The sequence below is a fragment of the Oryx dammah genome, unplaced genomic scaffold, assembly GCF_014754425.2.
Source record: "Oryx dammah isolate SB20612 unplaced genomic scaffold, SCBI_Odam_1.1 HiC_scaffold_18, whole genome shotgun sequence".
Lineage (NCBI taxonomy): Eukaryota > Metazoa > Chordata > Mammalia > Artiodactyla > Bovidae > Oryx > Oryx dammah.
Genome location: NW_024070202.1, coordinates 65,954,905 through 65,982,719, shown reverse-complemented (window position 1 = coordinate 65,982,719; position 27,815 = coordinate 65,954,905). Strand labels below are relative to the sequence as shown.

General features: G+C 52.8%; 1 protein-coding gene across 2 annotated transcripts in view; it reads right to left on the bottom strand.

Moving 5' to 3' along the window:
- Positions 1 to 293: 293 nt before the first annotated feature.
- The window catches only part of CRHR2 (corticotropin releasing hormone receptor 2), a 44,936-nt gene continuing 17,414 nt past the window's right edge, over positions 294 to 27,815 (bottom strand). The window contains exons 4-14 of one of the 2 annotated variants that reach the window (XM_040259694.1): positions 15,752 to 15,837; positions 14,074 to 14,183; positions 13,618 to 13,735; positions 11,298 to 11,451; positions 10,714 to 10,774; positions 9,294 to 9,366; positions 4,057 to 4,142; positions 3,722 to 3,857; positions 3,275 to 3,316; positions 1,994 to 2,128; positions 320 to 977 (exon numbers count right to left, since the gene is read on the bottom strand). In XM_040259694.1, the coding sequence (XP_040115628.1) occupies positions 954 to 977; positions 1,994 to 2,128; positions 3,275 to 3,316; positions 3,722 to 3,857; positions 4,057 to 4,142; positions 9,294 to 9,366; positions 10,714 to 10,774; positions 11,298 to 11,451; positions 13,618 to 13,735; positions 14,074 to 14,183; positions 15,752 to 15,837 (1,025 nt within the window). In that variant the 3' untranslated portion in view covers positions 320 to 953. Of the gene's footprint in view, positions 2,129 to 3,274; positions 3,317 to 3,721; positions 3,858 to 4,056; positions 4,143 to 9,293; positions 9,367 to 10,713; positions 10,775 to 11,297; positions 11,452 to 13,617; positions 13,736 to 14,073; positions 14,184 to 15,751; positions 15,838 to 27,815 lie in introns of both variants that reach the window. The other variant, XM_040259695.1, reaches the window with a different exon arrangement.

Sequence of the window (27,815 nt, the reverse complement as noted above, 5' to 3'; positions counted from 1 at the left end):
AATTGGGTGACATCTATTATACTTATTTGTGTGAAAGGCTTCTCAGCATGTAGAGCTATAAAAATGGAAGAAAATAAAGAGGCTGGGTCCTGATGCATCCACAGATTCACAAATAATTTCTTATTTGTTTCACTAAGATGTGTTTTCAATATTTTCCTTTCTAGGTTCAGCAATTACTTATAAAAAATTTTAGACATCTATATTGTTTTAATCACTTGTACATTATATTTTATGTCAAAAAATCAGTTGTAATAACTCAATCCAGAAGACTTAAAAAAAAAAAACCCTTAGAATGTTTTGTCATAGGAAGTTATTTCAATTCTAATTTCTAAATATTTATTTGTGGCAGAAAAGTATGATAAGGTAAGAAATAAACTTTTAACCATAAAAAATGCTGCATTACTAAGAAATTCTGTAGGGGGAATGGAATGGAAGTACAAGTTCCAAGAGAAAAGGAACATCCTAAAATTTCCAGCTGTTAAGGAAGAGCAGGTTGCATTTTTTTTTTAATAGATGAGAGTTAAATCACCACTGTTTGGATTTTATATGATGTAAAGCACTGTGGCAGTTTTATTTTTAAAATGTAAATATTTACCAAATGCCAGAAATCACATTCTTCACAAGTTTTAAAATTTATGTGAAAAATATTAGATGCCAACTTAAAAATGTACAAGATGAGATATATAATTTTTTAAAAATGGGGGGCGGCAGTATACCAAGAGCAAAAGCTCTTTCAAACCCCAGCCTGATGACTCTCCCTGCCCTTTGACTCCCACCTTCTCCTGGAGGGAAGGGCAGATGGAGGCCAAGATGGAGCCAGCCCCGGTTATTACCCATGGAGACTGCAGGGGCCAGCTCTATACCTCCCTCGAGACTCCAGAACAGGAAACAGGAACAGACCACAGCCTGCTGGGGTGCGCCTCTCCTTCATACTGAATTAAAGTGCCTTTGCATTAGCAGGAAGGGCAGACACTGGCCTGGTGAAAATAAGGGACAGACCCGCAGGCATTGGTGGAGAGGGGGAACCGGCCCCAGGCTAGGGCGAGAGTCTCTGCAAATGAGGGTGGACCCCGCCCACCATCCTTGGCCCACAGCACCTTTCCACAAAGGCATGGTTTATTTCTCAGCTAGCACAGATGTTTCTGAAGGGGAGACTGAACCCCAGCCTCAGGTCGGGGCTGAGGGATTAGTTCCAGTCACCAAAGCCAAACTTTGGTTTCTGCTCTTTCTACCCTACTCCTTCTCCCAACCCACCCCCCAGGCTTCTTCTCCTCCCCCTTTTGTCCTGTACTACCTATCTGGTTGGTCTAAGAGTATGTGCCGTCCTGGCAGCATCTTCCTCCTCACCTGCCCCTCCCCCAGGCTCTGAATCTGTGGACCAGGATGAGAAGAGGCCCCTCAGTAAAGGAGACCGCATATCCTTCTAAGAGCCCGAGGGGCAGGAGGATGGGGTCAGGGGTTGGGGCTAGGTGAGGCTTTCCTAGGTTGAGAGTTCTGGGATGAAGCCAGTGGAAGTCATCTCTTCAGCTGCTGTGCCTCCCTCCAACTGCAGGGGGCGCCACTGAACACAGAGGCAGAAGGCTTGGAGGGGCCAGCCATCACCCTGCTGCTGGTGGGAAGACCCTTAGCCGTGAGTGGGGGCAGAGGAGCCCCTGGTCTGTCATGAAAGCTCTTCCTGGCTCTGGGCCTCAGTTCTTCGTCTTATAACAGGGTGACAGTAAGGATCCAGCCAGAGGCCCGTGTGAGCAATGCCTGAAGATCTGTGACCTGCTCGTCTCTGGGGGTCCCTGTGACTTCTCAGCTCGGCTCCTTCTCGCACTGAGACCTGGGGCCCCGCTGGCCCTGGTTCCTGAGACCCCCTTGTGCTTCCCTTCTCTCTGCCCCCACCAGGGCCTGCATGGCTGGAAGAACCCAGAGAAAGGTGCTAAGGAAAATGGGGATGCTGTCCTGGTGGTCAAGTGATGGGCGAGAAGGGGGCACTCAGAGGTCATACAGCAGCTGTCTGCTTGATGCTGTGGAAGCTGATCCTCGTGGGCGATGTGGGGATGGACATGGCCCGGGCCACAGGGACTCGGAGGGAGTGATGGTCCTGCCAGCGGTGCCACCTCTTCCTAACAGCTGAGCGTACCTGCAGGGGAGGGGGAGGACGATCCTGAGGTCCCAGCCAGTCCTCTCCCCTGCCCCCTGCCTCTTGCTGGGCCATCACGGGAGGCTGAGGTGGCCCACCTGACTGCCACCCTCACACCCAGGGACGGGCTGGTTCCAAAAGCAGGGTCCTTCTCACTTCCTCTGTCGCCCTGCTCTTCTCTATGCCCCTGCAAGATATGCCCCGCTTACCCCAGCATGCAGCTGAGGTGGAGCACTACTCATTTCAAGACCTGACTGTCACTGGTGCCACTCTATTCTCATCTGCATTGCAATGGAAGAATTTTCTGCAAAATGGATCATGTCTCCCACATGCTGGCCTGCCACATGGCTAAACAGAATAAATGCTCCGCAAGCATTCACTGTTTGCTTGCTTTAGTGGCTCCTTCTCTCTCTACCCTTTAGCAACCCATCCTGGTCTCCACTGTGGACTCTCCTACCTGGGGTCTGCTTTAACTGACAGAGACCCCAGCATGCAGACCCCACTATCACCCTGTGCATGGGCAGGTGAAGGGGCCTCAGGACGTCACTGGAATTCCTCTGGGGTGTGTGGAAACTCTCGAGCCCTGGGAGGGTGTCTGCTTCCTGCCCCAGCACCCACGATGGGTCCTCACCCATCACAGGCCTGAGTGAGCCTCTCTCCTGCAAGTCTGCTCTGCTAGGATTCCGGGCTTTGTAAAGCTCACCAGGTTTCACTGGAGCCTGGCTCTCTGAAACCACCGGGAGGCCTGTTGTCCCTCAAGCAGTAGGGAGATGGAAGGGTGCACTGGTGTCTTTCTGCTCCCTGGACCATAAAAGCCTGGACGCACAGCTCACATCCTGAGCAATTCTCAGGATGCGCTCTCCTGTCATCAGCCATGTTCTGGCTTCCCTCTCCCATGAGCCCCTGCGGCCTGGGCGGCTGCCCACCCAGCTTGCCGGGTGCATTGTGGAGAGCTGGTGTATTGTTTCTGCCTGCAGAGTTGACCTTCTAAACTGGTTGGAGTCCCTGAGACAGGATTCCTGTCTCCCCAGAGTTGAGTGGTTTCTCTGGCCCTCCCTTTTCCAGAGTCAGGGACTCCCCTCAAATTGCCCTGGAGTGGGGTCTGAGGACCTCAGAGTCCAGGCCTCCCTGGGACGGGTGTCGTACCTCTCCATTGAAGAAGCAATAGAAGACAGACACAAAGAAACCCTGGGAAGGAAGAGGGAGAGGTCAGTGGCCTGCTGTGGGAGCCGCTCTGCCTGGGGCGTGGGGGTTGGAGCAGGGATGGGGTGGCTGGGGGAACACTCTGACTTGGGCCCCCAGAGGCTCAGAGCTGGGTGGGCACCCCCATCATGGAGCAGGTTTACTGGGATTCACTGTGAGCCATAGCCTCGGAGCAGGGGTTGGGGCCTGCAGTAGGCGCAGGCGAGGGTGACCCTGATCCAGTCGGGGGTGGGCCCACCTGACCCTGGGTGTGCACACACTTGTACTTCAGTGTGTATGAAGTGAACCCCGCAGGTGCCAGCCCCACTGAAGTGCTCTATGAGGGCAGGGGTACCTGAGCACGCCAGGTCAGGGAAGCTCACTGCAGCCCCATCCCACCATGCGACCCACCTGGAACGACTGCAGGAAGGAGTTGAAATAGATGAACACGATCTGCGACAGCTCGTCCTCCCCAGGGTTGACGAAGAAGAGCATGTAGGTGATGCCCAGAAGGGGCAGGAGAACCAGGGTGGCCTTCACTGCCTTCCTGGGGGGTGGAGGGGGAAAAGGTGACAAGACCCATCTGAGACCACACTGCAGGTGGGTTCTCACTGGCTGGTGTTTCTTCTCGGAGCCTGAGTGAGGCCCCCAGGTGAAACTCAGAGGGTCCTGCCCAGAGGCAGGGGCATGGCCCAGATGGCCTCCTCATTCCTTCCCTGCTGAGGGTCGAGGCACCCATCACTTACCTGTACTGGATTGTCTCTGATGTGGTGGATGCTCGTAACTTTGTCATTAAGATCCTGACAATGTTGAACAGAAATATAAAGTTGATCTGGAGGGAGAAGGGCAGGGAGGGAAAAAGGAAGAGCTATGAGGTGGGGACAAGCTGAGAGACAGCCTTCTCCCCTGCAGCCCCCTGAAAATCCATGTCCCATGCACATTCCCGTTCCACCTGTTACCCCGGCACCTCCGTGGGGCCCCAAGTCCTCTGCTCCTCCCTTCTAAGGGCAGGCAGGTACCCTATTTGCTCAGCCCCCTGTCTCCTGAGGGTTCCAAAGCCTGCTTCTCCACCCCAGGCCCGAGGGAGGAAACACAGACTTTCACTCCCTCCTAAGGCACAACTCCTCAGAGTCCCCAAATCTGTGCTCTCCCCTGGGATGCCACAGGAACCCAGGGCCCTGCTTGGCCCTCCGCCCACATTCCCCTGCTGCAGGGACCCCACGTGTCAACTGAGGGGCTCCTGGAGGTCCTTTGGACAGAGGATGGCCCTGCCCTGGTGGAGAAGATCCGGCCAGATGGAGCAATTAATAACTCAGTTGCTGGGAGGAGTGATTAATCTCTCACCATTCATTTTTTAGAGGAAAATGCTAAAATATTTACAGACACCTCTGAGGCCATGGGGATGAACAGGCTCCTGGGCTGACTCCGAGGCTCCTAGAAGGGCCTCATTTATCTTCACTCTGAGCCTTCCCTTAGCATCGGAGCCTGCCACACCCAGCCTCTCCCCAGGACCTGTCCATGTGGCCTCCCAGGGCAGCTTCAGGCTGTGTGGTCTCTGTGAGCGTGCAAGCGTCAGCTCGTCTGTGTGCTGCCCTCTCAATGTTCCATGTGGGTCTGTGCTCTGTGCTGGGATGTTTGCCTGGGAGTGTACTCACATGTGAGTGTGTATCTGGGGACACGGACATGCCTGTGTCTCTCTTCATCCATCTCCAAGTACAAGTAGACAAGAAAGTGAGCACTGTAGGCTTGACACCCCAGGAATCTCTCCCAGGAAAGAGGGAGATACATATTAGCCCAGGGGTGTCTGCTGGGTCATGTGTGTATACATGCCTTAGGATGTGTGCACACAGACACCCACCCCTCCTGTCCCAGGCCTGAGACTCTGTCATTTCTGAAGTCTCCTAAGTTCTGGACCCCAGACAGGGAGTTTGGGGATACAGACATCCCTGTGGCCTCTGGATCACCCCTAAGCTTGAGGATGCTCCAGGGGTCTGGGGTGGGGGTGGGGGTCCCTTCTCAGTCATAGCCTGCTGTTCTTGAACTGTAGTGGCACAGCTCGGTGAACCCAGGGTGAGGGATGGTGGAAACTTTCAGCCAGGGCTGCCATGGCCTAATGCACCTTGCTTCCTCTTGAGGCTCATCTAAGCTCTAGCTCCTGGGTTTCTGGTATATTCTCCTGGATCATGAGGTCACTTTGACACATAGGTAGATTCTAATTTTCTCATACAAGTGATACAAAACACTTGACCTTTTCTGATTCTTCCTAACTTCTCTGAGAATAGAGCTTACTGGAATCAAAATATATTCTCATTTCTTCCATATTTCCCTGCATTTTAAACCTTATTCAATATTCATCCATAAACCCTTTAACCAATTCAATTCAATTATCCACTCGCTTTTATCCATCATTCCTTTAATCCATCCATCCAAATATTACTTGACCATCCATTTATTAACTTCTCTACCTACCTACTCACTTATTTAAAGTGTGATATTCATCTACCCCTCCATCCATCCATCTAAATATCTATTCAACATTCCATTCATCAATTTATCTACCCTCTCACTCACTTAACAGATAACATACACAGATTCACTAACCACCTACCCACCCACCCATCTACCCAATAAGCAGTTGCTGTGCACCTTTGAGTTACAGGGCCTCTTCTGTGAGGCAAGAGCAGGACAGGGGCTGGTGTGGAGGGTCTGGGAGACAAGGCCTTATCCCCTTTCCTCATACCAGGCAGGAGTTGGTGACACTGTTCCCACCCCCATCTCAGCCTGGTCTGTGCAGCCCCAAAGTCACTCTTTCCTTTTGAGCTTGGCTCCCAGCCTCCCCATTTACAACATCTTCTCCACTCATTTAACTGCAGGCACCTTCTTCCCTTCCCCAGGGAGACGCTGACACCGCCCTCCCTGCCCCCTGCCCCACCTTCCCAAACCTTCCCTGTCTGCGCATGTATAGAGTCAGGCAGGGAGGGAGGAGGCCTGACATTTCTTCCTTCTTGGCTTCAGACATGATTCCTCTTGTCCTTTAAACCCAGGCCTGGAGAGGAAGCCCCAGCCCTTGGGGGTGTCCTCCGCATCCCTTCAGCTCTGGGTATTGGGGTGCTGCCATCACATCTCTGCTCCCTCTTCACAGCCTCAGCTTCTTGTCATGCACACTCACTGGCTCAAGCAACATAGCCAGCCTGCTAGTCCTGCCTGGATCTATAGCGTCTCAGAGGCCCAGGTTCTGAATCCAACTACATGCAGGGCCCTGTCTGGGCCACGGAGAAAGCCCGGACGACTCATATCCCTGACCACAAGGCCGCTGGACACACCACAGTTCTTCAACTAGAGTATGCACATCAAAGGTGCTTATTCCAAATACAGATCCTGGACCTACCCCAGAGATTTCCAGTGGCAGATGAGGGCCCTGGAACCTGCATTTGGGACAGGGGAAGCTGAGATGCTGCTGGGGAAGACACCATCCATGGAACAAAGAGCCGAGTCTTTTGCCAGACAGACCTCACGTGCCATCCACCATTCACCTATACCTGCAGAGGGCAGTTTCCAGGCTGGGGCTTTCTCTAGCTCAGCCAGAAACAGAGAGGGGCCTGGAAATGTGGGGATTCCAGGTCCCCAGGGCACCCTCCACTGACGGGACATGAAGCGTGTGGGTAAGTAACCTGGCTTCGCAACCGAGGGTCAGTTCTGAGACTCTTCCACTTGTTGCCCCGGGGAAGCCTGCTCATCACTTCACCTCTGTTGGTTTCCTTCCTGTCTTCTGCTTTCACTCTCATCCTTCTTCCGGGGACCACCTCCCACGTGAACACACCTGGCTCTAATTTCAGCTATTCCAACTAGAATCTGCGTGGCCTTGGGCAAATTGCTTAATTAACCTTTCTGAGCTACTGCTTCCTTGCCGGTCTAGCAGGGATTGCCACGGAGCCTGTCTGGGAAGGTCACGTTCAAATACTCATGGAGAGCACTGAGCTTGTGCTTTTCCCACGCCGACTACAGTGTCAACAGCCTCCTGCAAACTCAACCAAGCCAACTCCCTTCCCAGGACCCAGAAACGAGCACGGGTCTCTCGGACAGTTGTGAACTGCCAGGGGAGAGCAGCAGCGGCAGGGGCACCAAGCTCGCATCCAGTGGAAAGGACAATGAGACATGGTGGGTGACCCGCCCCTTGGGTCTCAGCTCAGCTAGCTATGAGTGGTAACACTGTATAGTCATTTCATCTCTCAGGTTCTTCATCTGTGAAACGGGAGCATTATCCCTACCTCCAGGCTTCAAGGATGTGAGGACCAGGAATGAAGATAGAGCTTCTGGAAGGGTTGAATGTAGAACCTGGAAGCCCTGTCCATGCACATAGCAGAGTGTGGGCTGGGTCCACGGGGAAAGACAAGCGCAGGGCCCTTAGTGAGGGTGGAACCAAAGAAGGGGGCATGGACAGGAGGCGGGAATCGGGTCTTGCATTGGGCCTTCCTGGCTTCCCTGCTGGCTCAGAAGGTAAAGAATCTGCCTGCTAATGCAGGAGACCCGGGTTCTTTCCCTGGGAAAGGAAGATTCCCCTGGAGAGGGGCGCAGCAACCCATCCCAGTGTTCTTCTTGGAGAATTCCACGGGCAGAGGAGCCTGGCAGGCCACAGTCCATGGGGTGGCAAAGAGTCTAACATGACTGAGTGACTAACACACACATACACACACTCTCTCTCTCTCTCTGGGCCTTCCAAGCCTGTCACCCTTCTCTGTGCATTTCCTCACTGCTGTCCAGCATCTTTGCAGAGGGGGCTTGCACCCCACCCAGGTCAGCTCATCAGAAGGAAGGCTCATCAGAAGGCTTCTCCCTCCAGAACGGGCTCTCAGCTGCTGGTGGGGAAGGGAAGGGTCTCATGGGGTTTTCATTCACACTGTGGAGGGGGTGGGGATCAGTGACTCATTGCAGCTGGGAATCCAAGGACAATGATCCCTCCACCTGACTGCTGACAACAAACGGCTTCCATTTCTGAAATGAATGGAGCCCTGATGGTAGAGTTTCAGGCAGTGGGTAAAAAAACCTTCTTAGTCATATATATCAAGGACACTCCAGAGAAGGGGTCAAATGAATCCTGGAGGAAGTTACAAAAGGGTGGAGAATAAGGAGATAAAAAGAGATAAACAGTCATTGTCTCTAAGGTAGACCAAAGAAACCCTCATTAGGCACCTGCTGTGTGTGAGAGGGGCATAGCCTTCCCTCTCAAGCTTCCCACAGGGAGAGAGTGGCCCTTTAAGGAAGCTGGTACATACAGGAGCCTGAAATTACCAAGCCTGAAATAAGTCTTACGTAAATGCCAAGTTCTTATGGGGCTCTTTTGTATGTTCCTTTTTTTTTTTTTAAATGTATGATATATAATGGGTTCATTTTTTTGCAGAATGCAGCCTCTACTTAAACTCTACCTTAATTAAAGCTCGCTGTGGTTTAGAGACATGGCGGCAATTATATCTTAGATGTGAATACTTTTGGCAAAGGGCGGGGTGCTGGGTAAGGAACAATTGCTCATTATGCTCTGCTTCCTTTGGTCCCACAGCTCCAGGCTGGGGGCGGTGGGCTGGGCCCTGGAGGAGGTCTCTGCGGGTGGAGGGAGAGGTAGGTCTGGGCTGAATCGAATCCTGCAGACCCTTCTTTCGTCACCAGTTGGCCCCTCTCCCCCCCCACCCCACCGCCTGGCTGTCTCGACACTGAACCTGGCAAGGGGATGTCAGATGTCAGAGGCACTAGAAATCTGCCAGTCAGACCCACTCTCTGCCCAGAGAAAGAACCCAAGGGCCAGAGAGGGGAAGGGGGCTGCATCAGAGTGTTGGAAAAGAGAGAACGGAGGGCCAAGCAGAGTGGTACTGTGTACAGAGTGTGTGGGGGGGCGGGGGGCGGGGCCACGTCCTTCCCCAGCATCTCTGTGGTGGGTCCTCTGCAGTCCTCCGGGTGCCCAGCCCTGTCCCAGTTCCCACTGAGGACCTACCAGGAGCACGAGGATGATGGGGCCCTGGTAGATGTAGTCCACCAGGTCTCCGGGCTCCTTGCCAAACCAGCACCTGCAAAGATGGGGTGGCTGTAAGTGGCCTGCTGAACCAGAGCCTGGGACCACTGCAGCCTTGGCGCCAGGATCCTCTGGCTTGATCCTTTCTGAGACCCCATCTCCATGGCTGCTCCTCCCCCTAAAGCCTGGATGGACAGCTCCAGACCCACTGACCTCCTTGGCTCACTCCTGAACTGCCTTTTGTCCTGTGTGGAGGGTCTGGTCTCCTCAGGTAGACTGAGGGAGGGTCTGGGTCTCTTTCCCCTCACTCCCCTACCCTCATCCCAGACTGCTGGGCCCAGGGCTAGACCCACAAGAGACGCATGAATGCAGAGCTGGATTCCCTCTCGCTGGCCCAAAGCCCAGCTGCCTATACCACCTGTTCCCGCATTGCTTGGAACACACCGCTCCTGGGCCAGGCACTTAACCACACAAAGCCGCAGGTGTGGAAGCAGGAGTCTTCTTCCAGTGGATGCCCAGCCTCATTCACTCAGTGGGGGAAGCCTGCTTCTACGCTGGTTGGGTATTCTCTGGGGATGCCAGGAGTGGAGAAGCTTCAGGGTCTGGGCAGGGTTAGCCCAGACCTCAGAAAGGACTTCAGAAAGTTCAATGTCTTCCACACCCTGGAGGCCACCAGTGCACACTGCCTAGGTGTGTGCGCTCACTGCTGCCCTCCTAGCACAGGGATTTTTTTCTTTGTTTAAATGCCCCCACGATGGGAAACTCACTACCTCTCAAGGCAGCCCTCTCACTCTTGGGCAGCTTTTATTGCTAGGAGCCTGGAACCTACCCCATTCCTGTCCCCGCCCCTAAATCTCATCTGTTCTCTCCAGCCTTGGAGACTGTTAGAAGACGAACATAGAGACTGACGTTCCTTGTCCTCTCTTCTCTCAGCTGGTGGCTCCCAACTTCCCCACCATTCCTTGGCTGACCTGTTGCCGCCATCTGTGCTGAGGCTATTTCAAAGTCTCTGGTGCAGAGGGCCGCAGTGTGGAGCACTGCACCCCAGGCAGAGACTGGGATGCAGAGTAAAACAAGTGTCCACTGGCCTGACCCGGGGCACCTGTGAGTGGCTCGGTGCCACAGTCTTGGATGTGCTCTGGCCTGAAACCTGGGAGTCCTTGGCCTCCTCCATATGGCCCAGCCAGGCTCTCCACACCCAACTCCAGGAGGAGGCCTTACCAAAGGCCAAGGGAGTCATGCATTGGACGCCAACTCAGTTCCACAGAGTTGACTTGACACCTATCACATGAGTACCTCTGGGTGCCGGGGAAAGTTTTTCAATTTTAAAACAATGGAAAAGTGAATCTGTCCTGGCATGGCTGCACTGCCTACCTGCTCATGGCTGGCCAGTCCTACTTACTGTTCATTCTCGTAGTAGAGCTTGCCAATGGCCCAGGCAATGACGATGGGGCAGGGGACGCCTGAAAGAAGGACAGATACAGCTGCAGTGGACAGAGAGACGGTCAGGACACCCTCCTGAAGAGCAGAGTCGGGGGACCACACAGGGCTAGGACATTGCTTCCAATCATTCAACTGCAGGCCATCTAGGACCTTGGGGGGCCCTGTTCCTAGACCCCTGCCCCAGCCCTCCCCCACTCGCAGCTATCCCCTCCAAGCAGGTCAGAGAGATGAGAGGACAGTGTGATTTTCTGAGATTTTTTGATACAGAAGTGGAGCTGGCCAGCTTCTCTTTTGAGGCGAGAGACAAAGGTCTTTGGATCAGCCATTCCAAGCAAGAAGAGGAGGACCATTTGTGGACTGTGCTCTTGGAGGGACTATTTGCCTCTCCCTCGTCTATGCGGAGGAGAGCGCCTGCCTCCTCAGGCTGTCCTGGGGATGGTAGACAGCAATGTGGTCCCGTCCTTGGACCCAAGATGAAAGGAGGTGACCCTGTCAGCAGAATCCTCTCCCCACTCGACCCTGCAGGCCCCCCGGGACCCTCACACCATCCGATGAAGAGGAAGAGCCACTTGCGCAGGCGCTCGGTGGAGTAGGTCATGACAATGGCTGTGTGCAGGTAGCAGCCCTCTACGAACATCCAGAAGAAGTTCGTCACCACGAAGTAGTTGAAGACGGTGGTGACGCAGCGACACCAGACCTGCACAGGCAGGCGGTCGTCAGCAGGTGCCTGGAGCCAAGCCCCCCAGTGCACAGCTCGGGTGCTGACAGAGGGGAGTCATTGCGTTAGGTCATGGACATGCAATTAAACACTCTCGAATCTCATTCGGGGAAACTTCATCCTTCATCATTTCTCTTTCAGTTTTTCATATTAAGGGGCCAGGCTCCCCTGGAACCAGCGTGTCTGACTTCTCCCTGGTGATTTCTAATCCCCTTTTTCATAAAAGAAAGTGGGAGTCTGGCTCTGAGCTTTCTGCAGGGAGAGGCTAGAACTGAACAGCACTGCTGTGTATCACTGTCATTTTCTCCAGCACTTGTATTGGGCTCAGTAGCCCAGTAATGTATAACTCTCTGCAACCCCATAGACTGTAGCCTGCCAGGCTCCTTTCTGCATGGAATTTTGCCAGCAAGGATGCTGGAGTATGTTGTCATTTCCTCCTCGGGGGGATCTTCCTGACCCAGGGATCGATTGAATCCATGTCTCCTGCCTCAGCAGGTGGATTCTTTACCACTGAGCCACCTGGGAAGCCTATTTTTTCGAGGATCACCTTCAGTTCACAGCAAATCAGCCTGGTTTCCATTTAGGGACGGACTATGAAATTTCATGCAGAAAAAAAATAGTGAGTCAATTAAAAGAAAACTGCTATTGAAATAGTACAGGGTCTGTGAAGGTGAGCCACAGCTCTGGAGGTGATCCTCCCAGATTCCTGGGTTTAGGAAATTCTGGGCTTAGCATGATAGCAGCTGTCTCTGGATTGGAGAAGGAAATGGCAACCCACTCCAGTGTTCTTGCCTGGAGAATCCCAGGAGGGAGAGCCTCGTAAGGGGAGCCTCGTAGGCTGCCGTCTATGGGGACATGACTGAAGCGACTTAGCAGCAGCAGCTGTCTCTTCAGGGAGACTCGCTAATGCTGGGCCCTCTAACAAGTGGCCATACCTCTCTGAACCTCACTGCATTGTAGAGAAAAAGACGATGCCATCTTACAGGCTGGTTCCAGGAGCTGGAGGTGGCAAAGGCAGGCACCACGAAATGAATGCCATTGCCACATGCCTCCTCAGTCGAGGGGAATTTGTCCTTGTCCCTCTGAGCAGTTACTACCATTCCCTCAGAGGACAAGCCTGCCCAGAGCCACCAGGCGCCACAGCCAGGGCTGGCTTCAGGCCAGACCTCTTCTCAATGGACCCTACCTGGCCATCTTTCCTGGGGATTTGTCCCCAGGGCACTCTCGGAGCTGAGAGTGAGGGCAGTTTGGGAAGTGGACTGTGGACGGCTCAGCCCCTCTCTGTCAGGCTCTAATGGCCTTGGCTGTCAGAGCATCAGCTGAGCTGATCTCAGCCTCTGTGGCTTCCCCCCATGATCCCAGCCCCGATCTTAGGCTCCATGTGGCTGTCTGTCTTCTCTGTTCTGAGAAAGTCCTGCTGAGGAGGGACTCCAAAGATCCTCTCCTCCAAACCCTGCTTTCCCCCCAAAGCTTAATAATGCCCTGTCAATACAAGCCAACAGTGGGCTGCACGACACCCCAAACTGATTGAATTCCATCGATGCCAAGGCAAGGCTCGACAAGGGGCCAAGTCAAAAGGCAAACCAGGCTGGGTGTGTGCTCAGGAGTAGCCATCCAAAGACAATGTGTTGAGCAGTCTCTAATAGTGGACAGAAGAGCTCTGTGCATGGCTCTGTTTCACAACCTGGATGCCGTTTAACAGTGGTTGACACAAATCCAGGGTGGGCAGCTAATGTGCTGTTCTGCTCAATGTCCTGATGGCCCAGTTGCAGAGGCATCATAACAATGTCATCTAACCTCTCTGAGCCTCGGTTTCCATGTCTGGAAAATTCCTACAACTCTCTGATTGGAATCAAGTGAGCTAAAGCTCAATAGAGGTTAATTTCAGCCCCCTTTCCTCTAAGGGACCTTCGGGAGGTACTGAATACACAAGACAGGGAGGGGAACAGGATAAACCAAAGTCTGGTGTCTGGTCTGAGCTGCTCTCAAGACCCCATCTGGAGCCCCATTCCCCGACCCCCAGCTCTGGAGGGACAATGATGTGGTAGAGGTGAGCTCAGGTTCAGGTCTGCATGTGAAGACGGGGTGAGAGAGGTGGGAGCCCCCAGAGCCCCCCAGGCCCAGCCCCAAACCTCCACCCACGACCTCATTGTTCTCGTGCACTTCGTGGTCGATAAGCTGCAGCAGGAACCACATAACATTCCGCAGGATAAAGGTGGTGATGAGATTCCAGTGAATCACGTTCCGCAGACAGCGAATGCTCCTGTGCGAGACCCAGGACAGCTGTCAGCCGGGACAGGCTGCACCTGGGCTCAGAGCTCAGCTGGGGCAGGGGACAGGGGTCAGCTGGGCCTGTGCCCCTCCCTCTGACCCGAGGTGAGGGAGAGACTTAGCTTGGGATGAAGGCAAGGCAGTCTTCCAGAGCCAGCACCCCTTTTGCATTCTGTATACCTGCTAGTGGTCAGTGCTCTGGTGCCTCCCCAAGCCCCTTTTGTCCACTGGCCCCAGGGTTGCCGCAGTGGAGGTGAGAATGTCTGGGAGGGGTGAAGTGGATGCCATGGCGGGGAGGGCGGAGAAAAAGCATGGGTGGGGTGGGCTCACCGCAGGGCCAGGAAAAGCAGGAAGGCACCCACGAGGGCTGCCACGGACACGCAGTGGCCCAGGTAGTTGACGATGAGTGCGATTCGGTAGTGCAGGTCATACTTCCTCTGCTGGACAGACAGACAGACACACACACAGGCAGCTGGAGGCCTGGGGCACGCGGCTGCTCTAGCGATGGCCACCCAGTGCGTCCTAACCTCGGGGGCAGAAGAAGCTCCAAGTGTCACCAGCACCCCTGGCTCCCACAGCTCTCTCCTGTCGGCCCTGCGTAGCTCTTGGTATAAACGGGTGTGGTCAGGAGTCCCGACATGCACTCTGGGGCAGATCTGAACACAATGTATCCTGAGCTAGGCCAGAGTTGCGGGGATGTAGACTCTTTTATTTTTGTAATTATTTTAATTGGAGGCTAATTACTTTACCATATTGTGGTGGTTTTTACCATATATTGACATGAATCAGCCACAGGTATACATGTGTCCCCCCATCCCGAACCCCACTCCCACCTCCCTCCCTACCCCATCCCTTCTATTTTATTTTTAATTCTCGAATGGACGTAGCTACACCTGTGTTTTGTCTCAGCTCACACCCTAGTGGGATGTGCCTCAGAGTGCATTGACCTCCACCTCTGGGACTCGGTTTTGACATCTGTGTAATCAACCTGCCCTCCCGTCTCTGAAGCCGTGAACTATGTATGGCAGGTCTGGGGGTCCCTTGGGACCGGTCTGCTCTGGGTACAGCTGTGAGAGGGTGTCTTGTCTGTAGAGATTTTAAGAACAGTATCAAGGCCAAATAAAAGTCAAACTGCTTTATCACCACTCGCTGGCAATTCTAAACAGAGGCAATGATTAAAATAGTCCTTCCTGTCAGGGCAGACTGTCCCGACACCCCACCCTCACTTCGGTTTACCAGTATTCACATCTCAAGCACTATGAGATGGAGAGTGAAGGCGGAGGGCTGGAGGGGACCACTTTCCCTCTTTTATGACCGTCCTGCTTGCCTCTCTGTGGCCTCACTATAGACCTCCTTTGGCTCACATTTTGTAGAATCACTTTCTCAGGGTAGACCAATGTTTTTTCTCTGAGCTTGGACTTCTTTTGGGGAAAAGTTACAGCCTCACTGGGGGCTGTAATGGGTGAATGAGGAGGAAGATAGAGGTGGGATGTATCTTTTGGAGTCAGGAGTGAGAAGTAGCTTCAAAGGGGAGGAGGTTGGCACCACAGACAGTACAGAATCCAGTTCCAGAGCAAGGGGAGGGGTGAAGTCTGAAGGGGACCCAGTTTCCTGCAGGGAATAGCCCTCTGAGCACTGCGCCTGTTTCCACATGGAGTCGTAGAGTCAGAATGCCAGATGGGGAAACAGGCCCAGAGGAGGGGAGTCACACAGCCTGTCAGATGTGGGGACACTGGTCACACAGTCATTCCCTGCTTGTGTGGCAAGCCACCTTGCTTGTGTCCCTCACCAGCCGAGCTCTCCCGTAGGGGGGGGCCCTATGTCCCCTTCTCTACCGCACCACAGTATCACTGAGCACAGGATAGGACATAAGGGCAGAGACAAGAGGTACAAAAGGGGTGGGTGGTTGCCACAAGGACTGGTTCTGCCCCCCTTGGAATCCTCTGTGCTCAGTCTGAGTCCTCCTACTTATACAAGGACCGAGGGTGGGGCAGGTGGGGACACTCACCTTATCATCCAAAATGGGTTCACACTGTGAGTAGTTGATCCGCGAGGCCCATGTCCCATTCTCTAAGCACTCTCGGTAGGCATTCCCTACAAAAGATGCCAAGCACCAAGCAGGGGTGGGGGTCATTTCTCCCCTCAAGAACTCTCCCTGGCTCCCTGGTACCCACAGGTTAAGGTCCCTACGTTTCAGTCTCTCTAGACCTGCAAACACAACACGTCTGACATTCACGTGAAAGTCATTGATGTGAAAAGTGCATAGAAGGCTTACCACCCAGGGGAGCTAAAAGGCATGATTAAAACCCATTTCTGATACAATCTTTGACTAGCAGTTTGTACATTTCCTTTAATTTTGTTCAAAACTGAACCCCAGGGACTTCCCTGGTGGTCCAAGGACTAAGCCTCCACGCTCCCAGTGCAGTGGGCCCAGGTTTGATTCTGGTCGGGGAACTAGAGCCCACATGCTGAAACTAAGAATTTGCACACCACAGCTAAAAATTCTGCATGGCACTACTAGAGACCCCACATGCTTCAGTGAAGACTGACGATCCTGTGTGCTGCAACTAAGACACGGCACAGTAAATAAACATTAAAAAAAAAAAAAAAGATTGAACGCCATTGTGAGCCCTGGGATGTGGCTGAAGATTCACTACTTTTAGCACGATGAATAGCTTCCAAACTTATCACAGTCATTTTATGCTCCCGAGATCCATACTTTTCCCATCAGCACCAGCACTTCCATGTGCAGCCCAGTCACTATTTACACAGCAGGTGTCTGCCCCGTGCCAGCTCCTCTTCTAACTGCTTCATTTACACTTGCCCATTCAATCCTCACAGCAACCCGATGGAGGAAGCACCAAGATTAACCCATTTTACAGGTGAGAAAAGTGAGGCACAAGGCAATCGAGCAGCTTGCCAAGGAGACAGAGATAAGAAGATTCCAACCCAAAAGGTTCAGGTCAGGGCTTCTGTTCCTAACCGCTAAGCCACTGGGCAGTGTCATAGGAACGACGGCAACGTGGGGCAACCAAACTGTGCGGCTGACCCTGAGCTGCAGCTGCCTGGGAGGCCACCATGTGATCTCTAAACGCTTGAGAACTCGCCTCTGTGTTCAAGTTGGAGTGTGATGTGCAAAAAACACATTTCAGAACATCTGTGTCTGATATAGAGATGGGAGGGGTTTATTGAAGGGGGACGTACAAAGTTCAAAGAATGCTCCTATTTTCTCTAAATCCTAGCTTGACTGTCAAGATCTAGCTCCCAAGCCACCCTCTCCAGGTAACCCACTGTCCCCTCCAGCCAGGAAGAACCTCTCATATCTGATAACTCCGAAGCCCTCTGCGGCCTCTGCTCGGCATTTTGCTGTTTTCTGTACCTTACCTCCCCCGCTTACTCAGAAACTCTAAACCACCCATTGTTTACCGGTAATTTGTACCAGGGTTCTGCTCTCTGGCTAATGGGCAGTTGTCTGTGGATTTTTCTTTTGCGCTTATGTTTGAATCACAATACAAAGCTAATTAAAATAAATGGTTCACAGAGCACAGAGTCACAGAGCTGGAGGGGGGAACCTTAGATTGTTTTTGGAAGCAATGAATTCTGAAATAATTAAGTTACTTTAAAAATCCACTTCCGCTGAGCTAACAGTGAGTTAAAAGCAATGAAATTACGAAGGCATACTTGCTGAAGAGCAGAAACAATGGCGGAGATTCTATTAGCCTAATTGTTTTTTAATTTGCGCTCATAGGTTTTTCAAATTTGGGGTTGTTACTGGCCCACTGCTGACTCCTGGGCCTGTCACCTGTCAGCGAGGTCCCCGGCCGGGGTGTGAGTCAGTTAGGCCAGTGTTGGTCTGACACCGACTCTGACCCAGGGCAAGGACACCAGCTCCTTGCCCCTCACCGTGGCGCCCAGCCCCAGTGGGGTCTCTCCCCCTACAGGTTTGTTATACACAGGAAAGCTGTATGTGAAGAGAATGTGATGCATAGGCTCAATGATGTCACTGAACTAAGGAAGCCTAAAGGGTGAAGCCAGTGTAATGGCGTTTTGGGAGGGTGGGTGCTTGTATTAAATGAACAGTCCCTCCCTATAGGGGTTTAGAGTCCCTCTCAACAGGCCTGGGTGAGATGAGACAGACTCTGATTCTGGCTAGAGTCCAAAAGGCAGAAAATTTTATCTTCTATGGATGTGTTCTTAGATGTTATCCAGCCTTCCAGAAGTTCAGTGCTAAGCTCCTTCCTCCAGGAAGGCCTATTTGATTGCTTCCATCTAAACAGTCTCTTTCTCCTGAGTCTCCCAATACCTCCATGCTCCTCAGTCCTGACAGCCTGAGCCCCACACTTAAGCTCTTGCATATGACCTGGACCTGAGTTGTTCAGGTGCATGAGTCTGGTGTCTCAGATCAGTATGGGGCTCCCTGAGGATGTTGTCGTTATTTAGTTGCCCGATCATGTCTGATTCTCTGCGACCCCGTGGACTGAAGCATGCCAGGCCTCCCTGTCCCTCACCATCTCCCAAAGTTTGCCCAAGTTCATGTCCATTGCATCAGTGATGCCATCCAGCCATCTTATCCTCTGATACCTTCTTCTTCTCTCAATCTTTCCCAGCATCAGGGACTTTTCCAATGAGTCAGCTGCTCACATCAGATGACCCAAATACTGGAGTTTCAGCTTCAGCATCAGTCTTTCCAACGAGTATTCAGGGTTGATTTCCCTTAAGATTGACTGGTTTAATTTCCTTGCTGTCCAAGGGACTTGCAAGAATATTCTCCAGGACCACAGTTCGAGGCATCAATTCCTACCCCTGAGCTGAGAACACTCATCTCCCAAGTACGGTATCTTGTGGTGGTACTGACCATGGGTGGGCTTGAGGATGGGAGGGGTCAGGCTAGAGAGGCTGCAGATCTGAGACCTTTCTGGTCCTTTACATCAATGCCCTTCAGGTACCACGCTCTATGGAATTCTGTCTCCTCCTTTATTTCCCCCCACCCTGGAGTCCACCCCTCTCCTGTCCCCCCTCCCACCTCCTCTCTGGTCATCTTGCCTGGACCGGTACAGCAGCCTCCTCTCTTGCCTCCCTGCCTCATCGTTTGTCCCCCTCGACCCTCTGTCCTTTACCCCCATTTCATGTTGGCATCTAAATAAAAGCCATCTGCTGCTGCTGCTGCTGCGTGCATGCTCGGTCATGTCAACTCTTTGAGACCCCATGGACTGTAGCCCACCAGGCTCCTCAAACTATGGGGATTCTCCAGGCAAGAATACTGGAGTGGGTTGCCATTTCCTTCTCCAGGGGATCTTCCCAACCCAGGGATTGAACCCATATCTCCTACATCTCCTGAAATGGCAAGCAGATTCTTTACCACTGAGTTACCTGGGAAGCCCAATAAAGGCCATCAACAGCTTTTTACCACTCTGGAGAATAAAGTCCAACTTTCCAGGTGTACTAATCAAGGCTCTTAACACTCAGGCCCCAGCAGAACTTGCCTGCCCTCCACTACCCCTCCACGTGGCTGGTGATATTTGCACCAGGAGGCCTGGCACACACCACCCCTCGAGACTCTCACCCAATACTCACTGACAAACTCCCACCTCTCTTTTAACCCCCGGCTCTAATGCCACCTCCTCCTGGAGGCTTCCCCAGTACCCAGGGTACTAATCTCTTCCTTTTCCCTCTAAACACCTCCTTTATGTCTTCCCATTTCTTGAAACATAGGTCTTCACACTCAATTATTGCCCTTGAACTACAGCAGCACATCCATTTCATATCATAGTCCAGCGCACACACACACATATCTGTCACGTGACTAAATCCAGGTTCACAAAACAAATTTTATCTTACCACAGCTACAATAGTTTCTTTCTATTCTTTTCTAATGAATTATATGTATTTTATACCTAAATGCTAGTCACGATCCCCTAAATTTACTTCACAATCTGCTATAGAACAACACAGTTTGAAAAAGAAAAATCTTCTAGAGCATCTGACATCATCGCTATGGGCTTCATCTCTGTAGAATTGATCCTTCTTTTCTTTGCTACTGAACTTAAGCTCTCTGGGGACAGACAAGTATGCAGAAACCATGGAGTCAACAGATCCTGCCTCGGGAGTGAGCCACTGAGTACACGTGGGCTGAATCAAATTAACTCAAATCTGGCAAAACCTAGGAAAGCAGGGTCTGAGGTGTGGGATGCAGTGGTGGGAGGGGGGCTTCCCCTCTGGGGACCCAGTCATGCCTGGGAATAAGGCTCTGGTTATACACACTGAGTACCAGGAGGCTGGAAGACAGATGCTCCCAGCACTTCAGGAGAGTTGGCTAATGAGGACACTAAACCCTCAGGCACAGCCTCGAACAGAAGAAAGGAAGATTGGAAGAGTCCCCCCTGGGAGCCAGAGGAAGATGGGCACAGAGAGTCTCAGGGCAGGTGGTCAGGCCAGAATTGTGGGGATGGAGGCAGCAAGGCGGGTGCCTGTTACCACAGCAACACAGGTGCCCCCACCAAAGGTCGATGCCAGTGCTGTGCAGTGTAGTCTTCCAGGGGCACCAAGGTCTGTATGATGCAGGCAAGGTCTTCTCTTCTAGGGCTCTGTGGTGTGGGAAGCCCGGACTCTAACCCTGGCAGTATGACAGGACTCTGCCCCCAGAGCGGCCCTGGCCTGTTGAAAGCCCTTATTACAATATGCTCTCTCCCTTTCAGAGGCTGACACTTTGATGAGAGTTTCTGGTTTGGGCAGTCACCTGAGTGGTCCAGGAGCCTGGCTGGGAGAAGATGGAAACCTACATTCTAGCTGTAGTTTTGTCTCTGGCTGATTAAATGATGTTGGTTAAGTCCTACCCCTTTCAGCCTCAGCTTCCCCACTCATGAAAAGTAATGTAAACTGCTTCTCAGTGATGCTATATTGGCATTTCAGGTGGGTCAAGTTTTTGCTGCATGGGACTTTTCAATCTGCTAAATGGCCAGTAGTACCCTCAAGCCCTTGTAACAACCGCAGACATCCATATGTCACTTTTAAGCACTCCTGAGGTTGGCACTTCTATCTCTGATAGTTGAACTGGCAGTCTATGGGAGATGGGGGTCATGAGGGACCATTTTTTTAGTGGTAGTTATGAAACAGAGTTGAAGAGTCAGGCGGGGTGTGAGGATGAGTGAGCCTGTGGTGGAGGAGCAGCAATGTGGTCATTGGCTGTCTGGAAAGAAAATGACAAGAAGTGAGGGTGGAAAGGTGCTGACAGGTAGACGGGAAGGGCCAGAAGCAATATTTACTGAAGGAATGAGGTCACTGTGCGGGACTGAAACTTTCAGTACCACGGATAGCAGAATGCTACCACTCCCTGCTTCTCACCGTGGAGGCAGCTTCAGTGAACTGGAGAGCTCCTAAGATCTAACCCTAAGCAGCCCACCCCTGTCCCACATTCACCTTCAGCCCTGTGCCAACAGCAGTTTCCTGGAGCTACCCAAACAATGTGCGTCTCCCTGAGTTAGGCCTGCACATTTCCTGTCTTATTTGATTACTGCACGTTGCGGGGGGTAGAGGTGGGGGCAGCTGGTGATGTTGACCCAAACTCAGAACCCACCTGCCGCACTGAGAGACTGAGAATCTGCCATCATCAAGCCAGTCATCAGGTTAGGAAGGGCCTCCTCAGGGCCACCTGCTTGTGACAGAGGGGAAGGGAACCTCTTTCCCATTTTTTCCGTGTTGTGTGGACACTGCTCTCCAGACCCCACCATCACTCTGGACCTCCCCAAACCCCCAGCTCTCTATTTCTGCCTTTCTGTCCTTGAGTAGGTGTGGGAGGGGTAAATGTCCACTCCTACAGCAGAGAGTGGGGAAACTGAGTCAGGAAGGCACAGTGCAGACCCCACTGGGTCCATGACAAAGGGAAGAGGTGTGAGTAGAATCCAGCTCACTGTGTGAGATCACTGGCCTCTCCAGGGAAGGGGCAAGTGGGAGGAGGCGCCTACCCTTGTTCGGGCCGCTATTGTGCAGGCTCCCTCCTTCCAGTCATGCCTAGCAACGCTCCATCGGCTTGTCGCCATGACGCCGGCCAGCAGAGGGAGGCTGGGAGAAGGACCCTCGAGGCAGAGGCTGCTGTAGAGAGGAGGATGTCAGGGGAAGGGGGCCCCGAGAATGCATCCAGCTCCCCACCCACCTCATACAGAGAAAGTGAGGCTCAAAGAGGAGAAAAACCTGCCCAAAGGTGAGATGAGTAGAATTAGAACTGGCTCCCAACCATCGTTTCTGTGAACTGATGGGGGGTGGGGCAGGGCATCTCTGGCTGGCAGTCTTTTGTTCTCCTGTTAACACAGGGGTCTCTGGGGGCCAGGGGGTCACTTCTCTCCGGAGACCTTTGGGGATCAGGTCCTCTTAGTGTAGACAGACTGCCCCCTCTTGGCGCCCCAAGACACCATCCAGAGACCACACAGCTTGGTGCCTCTCAAGGTCAATAGAATGCCACACCACCCCAGTAGGAGGACAACTATCCTTAGTGTGAGTGGGACCCTCAAGGACACGATTGCTCCTCCCTCCAGACCCTAAGCCACACTCTACTCCCCTTGCTGAAATGGCCTACTGTGCACAGGGAGTCCCAGGCACAGGCTGGGACTGTCTCCAGGTGCATAGGCTGTCTCTTGGTTGTGACAGGGGCCCATGAGGTCAGTATGTTTCCTGTGTCCTTCACATGGATAAGGAAACTGAGACTCAGATGGGGTTGATCCCCCACCCCATTCACTCAGTGAATCCCAGCACAGCCAGGACTTGGGTGGGCTCCCCTGAAGCTGAGTCTGGGTCCCTCCTGCTATTCTTCATCCCGAGCCCCACCCCTGCAGGTGCTGTAAAGGGAAATTCGGGCCAGACTCTGGAGCACCTGGTTTGAGGTGGGTGGGCTGCCTTTAGGGTCCTTTGGGGTGGTCCCTGAGAGTCGCCGGGGGTGGAATTTGCTGTGGCGGTTCCCGATCCTGCTGGGGTTGCCAGGGTGGAGGGACAGCGAAGGATGCTGCAGCTTCTGACTTAACAGCAGGAGGGAAGGCAGGAGAGGGAGAGGGACAAGTTCAAAGTTCTCAGCCAGTCTGGATTCATATTTAGAAGGTACATCCTGAACATCAAGCAGCACCCTTCGGGAGTATTCCAGTCCTGCCTCACGATGCTGTGCATGAGCATCTGGGGTCTGAGTAGCGTGAGCAGAGCTGAAGCCCATGCCCTGGCATCCAAGGCCTCCACGATCTGGCCCTGTTCCCCCCCTCCCTTCCACCTACATCACTGGCCCAGTTATCCAGGGTGTGCTCCACAGCACTTGCTCCATGAAGTCTTCCCAACTTGCTTTCCCTTCTTTTTCGGAATCAACTTTCTTCCATGTATTCCTCCAGCCTTGGCTGTGCTATTTCACTGAAGAGCAAATACCAAACAGTTCTCTTTAAACCTCTCTCTCTAACAAAGGGGACCCTGGAAGGCTGATTCAGGTCTTATGCCTCTTTCAAGAGCTTGTTTCTAGTGGAGAAAGGGAAACATATAAACCCAATGAAGGGATATTAAGTGGAGGATTCCTGGTGAGGGGGTGAGGGAAAGTCACGGGAGGCCGCACCTTTGGTCTCGCCTGAGATGAAGGGTGCTTAGGCAGAAGGACAGCTGGGAGTCCACTGTAATGTTTCTCAGTGGTTCAGGCCCCAAGCATGCAGATGTGGAGTGTGGGCCAAGAGCTCTTAGAGCTAGCAGAGACTGTTCAGGGCCCTGGCCTTCTGTGGAACCCTGGGTAAGTATCTTTTACTCTCTGGACGAAGCATCTCCCAGTCTTAAGCAGCAAGGGAGGGGAGTGCCAGACTCAGCACAGAAGTTCTCACGTGTTTGGATGGCTAGAGAGGTGTCCTTTTCTGCTATCTTTCTTTGCTCCTCTTTCCCTCAGCCAAACCTTCAGTGATAAGCATCCAACTTTCCCTGTCTCCCAGCAGGGGACAGTTCTCAAAAGGGAACTGCTGACCCTTTGGCTTCATGGCTCAGGGTGTGGTTGGGTCTCACTAGGGACTAGGAATGCAGACATGAGTTCCTGGAGTCACAGCTTCTACTTCTCAATGCAGAGGGCTATCTTCCTGGGACTCTGGAGCTGAGGCTCCACCCTGGCACCAGGTCTGTCCTCAAACAAATGTGATGTCCCCACTACTTCAAGATCTCAAGAACCAGCCCTGCCCACCCCCCTGGAAGCCTTCCAGGAATGCTCCAGTGCCCACCAAGCTTATCTTTCTAATCCCTTATGGCTGATTTGGGTGAGCTTGGTCTTTAAGCACCCTGGGGCTCTCTGATAACAGGGCTTAGCCTTTTTCATCACCCCTGGTTCCCAAGTACAAGCAGGCAGACCCAGGGGGAAGACCCCTGTGGCTGGAGACCATCTAGTTTATGTGTTCCCATTTTAATACAACCAGGTCTTCAGCATGTCTCTAGAGTGGGGTACTGGGAGTTGGGGACCCCAGTCCTCCCCATGGGGTTGAGTTAGGTGGGGTGTCTCTGCCCCACCCTGGCAGATCCTTCAGTATTGATGGGCCTGCCATTCTCAACAGGACCTGGTGAGAGCCTGAGGTCAAGAAGCTGAGGCTGAGCCAGGCTGGGCTTAGAGATTCCACAGGAGGAAAATGACCCTGCCCATGTGGTTGCAGGACCCTCCTTTGCCATCCCCACCCCCTGCCGAGGACCACAGTGACAGCCAAGAGGAGGTGTCAGAGCAGGGCAGATAGAGTGAGCAATGGGAGGAAGGAGAGATAGAGGATTTGGGAGATGGAGGGGAGTACAGAGAGGGAAGATGGAGCTAAGGTGGGAGAGAACCACACAGATAGAAAACAAAAGAGAGACTGAGAAATACACAGAAACATACACACAGAAAGAGACATGGAGAAAATACACCCAGAGACAGAGACAGAACCAAACACAGAACCAGAACCAGTGATAGAGTCATGGAGACAGAGAAGCACAGAGAGACTCGCGTACAGAGACGGGCACCAGAGAGAACGCAGGTGAGAGGTGGGGGGAAAATGGAGTGCAGTGCCCACCTCCAGCCAAACCACCGCCGAGCTAAACCACTTCCCTTCTCCCTGGGACAGGGGCACTGGGGCCTGAGAAGGGGGTGGGACTTGCTCCAGGTTCCACTGTATATGGACATTATGTTAGTTTCAGGTGGCCCAGAATGTGAACCTGCTTCCCATATGGGCACAGGGAAACCTGGGGGGAGGGGGTGTGTGTATGCAGAGAACACCTCCTGCCATAGAGCTGAAATGAAAGGCCCTCCCCTTCTGGGCTCCCCTGTAGCCAGAGCTGGACTGGGGAATCCGAGTCCCCCTTCCCCCACTTCCTCAGAGGCTCTGGCACCAAGGAAATCAGTGAGCTGGGAGCCCACAAAATGGAGGTGGGGAGAAGGCTTCCTGAGGACCACTGCAGGAAGCCTGAGATCCTAAGGGAGTGATGATGGCAGGGCTGAGGCCCGTCTGGTGATCAGGGATCACGGCATTGTCAAGGCCCACTCAGAGAGAGTGGAGGTTCCCTCGCTAGGCCAGCTCTGCTCTCAGTTCTTGGCTGGGGACCCCATATCTGATTCTCCAACCTATCCAATAATTACATAAACTTCCTGATATCCTTTCAACAAATCCCTTCTCTGCTTAGTCCGTCAGAGTTGCTTCCTTGGAGGCAGCAGAGCCTTGGCTAGAATCCTTGTCCTGTTATAAGCTGTGTGACTTTGGCAGAGTCGCCCTCGGTGCCTCAGTTTCCTCATGTGTAATATGAGGATAATACTATGTCTCTATCATTGGGTGATTGTAAAGATCAATGTGTTAACGTAGGTCAAACGACAGTACAGACACACAGAACCTGGGCCACTGAAGCAGTGACGTGGAGTGGGGAGAACAGTGGAGGGGACTCAGACACACGGACACTTAACTTGGTTCTGCCACAGACTAGCATAAGTGGCCTTGAACAAGTCTCTCCTCTTCCCTTGGCCATTGCTGCATCCAGAAATAGTCTCTGGGTAAGAATAACAAGGCTCTGATCAAGCCTCCCACACTCCCTCCTGTGGCTGTTCGCTAATCACATAAGAACTCTCGAATACCTTGTCTCCAGCCCAAGGCGCTTGCCTGGGCTTCCCCATCCAGCCAATTGCCTTCTCCGCTGCATCTTCATTCAGAAGTCCCTCCAGGTCCCCAGAGTCCACATATACTCATCTGTGCTCGTTGATTTCCTGGTGTGGTCCCTGACTCTGCCCCCTTCCTGTCCCTCTAGTCTTGTGAGTTACAGATGTGTCCTTTGCATCTGCAGCCTCCCCTTGACCTAGGTCAGTTACAGTGGCTCCTAGCCCCTCCTCTTGTGGCCAGAGACTCTGAGCCCTGAAGCTGAACTCCTCCCTGTACAAGCGGCCCCAGGCTCCCTGCCACACCAAAGGTGAAGTCCTATGCGACCCCCTACATCACTTGACCATCACCCACTCATCTGCTCTCATTTGCTTCTTTCTCCTACTACCTGTACGCCATATAACACCAGCCAGTTCCAAGGCACAAAGCATGCTTCCATCTCTTCCCCTAGACCTACGACTCTTTCACCTGCTAAAATCCCATTCACATCTCTGAGCCTCAGCTTTCTCATCTGCAATATGGGCACAAGAGCAGTACATACCTCAGGGGGCCTTAGGGAGGTGGGAACGTGGGAGGTCATGTATGCCAAGCTCTCTCAGTGGTAGCTGGCACCTGGACCATGGTCCACATTTGGGAGTTTGGTTGCCGATTCTCTGTGCTCAGCTGAGTGGGTGAAAGTTCACCAGGACTAATGCCTAAGCTGCTGTCCCACCTGGACAATGCCTGCCCTCTAAACAATGAGGCTTCAGCAGCGATCTGGCTGCAGCATAACAAAATTGGGCAAGAAGAGAGCCAGGACCCCTGTACCTCTTCCCCCAGGCTTCTCATAGGACCTCTTTTCCTCCTGTGTCCTTCTTTGTCCAGAAAAGATCCCACTGAAAAGGCAAACAGAGCAGAAAGAAGCAGTGGCCAGGAGGCAGGGGAGGAGAGAAATCAATCATTGCCATTGACATTAGCTGCCTCGGCTCTTCACACCTCAGCTGTCACACTGATTAATAGCAATGCTCCTTCTGCCCCCATGCTTCTCCCATTCACCAGGAGTCAGACTGTGGGCAGTACTTTGGTCCAAATGAAGACAGTGGTTCATCAGTACCAGGGGCTAATCAGCACTACGTGTGCCAACCTTGGTGGCGCCCTGACCTTTTCTTGGCTTCTCACCTGACATGGTGTGAGTGGTGTGGGAGGTGCTGCAACACCTCCTTTGGGAAGCCTTCCCCATCTCCCCTCCCACTTTCCTCCTCATCCACAGTCCCCTTGCACTCCCCCATCATGGCATTTCTTACTCTGTATCCCTTTGTCTGTTGCAATTGTGAGTGAGGGCCTCAATGCCAGTGCAGTGGCTGGCACATAGTAGCTGTTTAATAAACTGTTTGAAGCAAGGAGACCCAGTACCAGTCCCTGGGGGCTCCAGGTGGGTTGGGGAGAAAGGGGACAGCCCAGGCAGGGGTGGGAACCAGAGCAGGGCTGCCCCAGGTCCACAGGCTGAGGGGCAAAGAGCCACATCACCTCACTTAGCGTTTATCTCTGGCTCAGACTGAATCAGGGACCCTGATCTCCACTGCCCCACCCCACAGAGTGCACAGGATCCTAAATACACAGTTTTATAATCTCAGGACTGGCAAGGAGCATGGAAGCCATTCCTTCTGCTTGCGCATCTCCTGGATCGGGGACCTCACCTCCTCCCTGGAAGGTCTATCTTAATCATGGGTAGGAAGCGTGGTCAGATGATGCAGAAATCTTCCTCAGCAGCCCCACTAGGTCTCCCACCCCCTTCCATTAGGAGCACCACTGCCATTGGACTCCTCCAAGCAAGCTGCTCTCTGGGCCCACGAGAGCCCTCCGCTGGTGCAGACCGGGCAATGCTGCTTAGCATTAGATGCAGAGGCTGCGGTCTAGCCCACTAACCATCTCTCTGGGTGAAGGTATGAGTTTGGACAGACATACATGTTTGTGTGTGTGTGTGTGTGTGTGTGT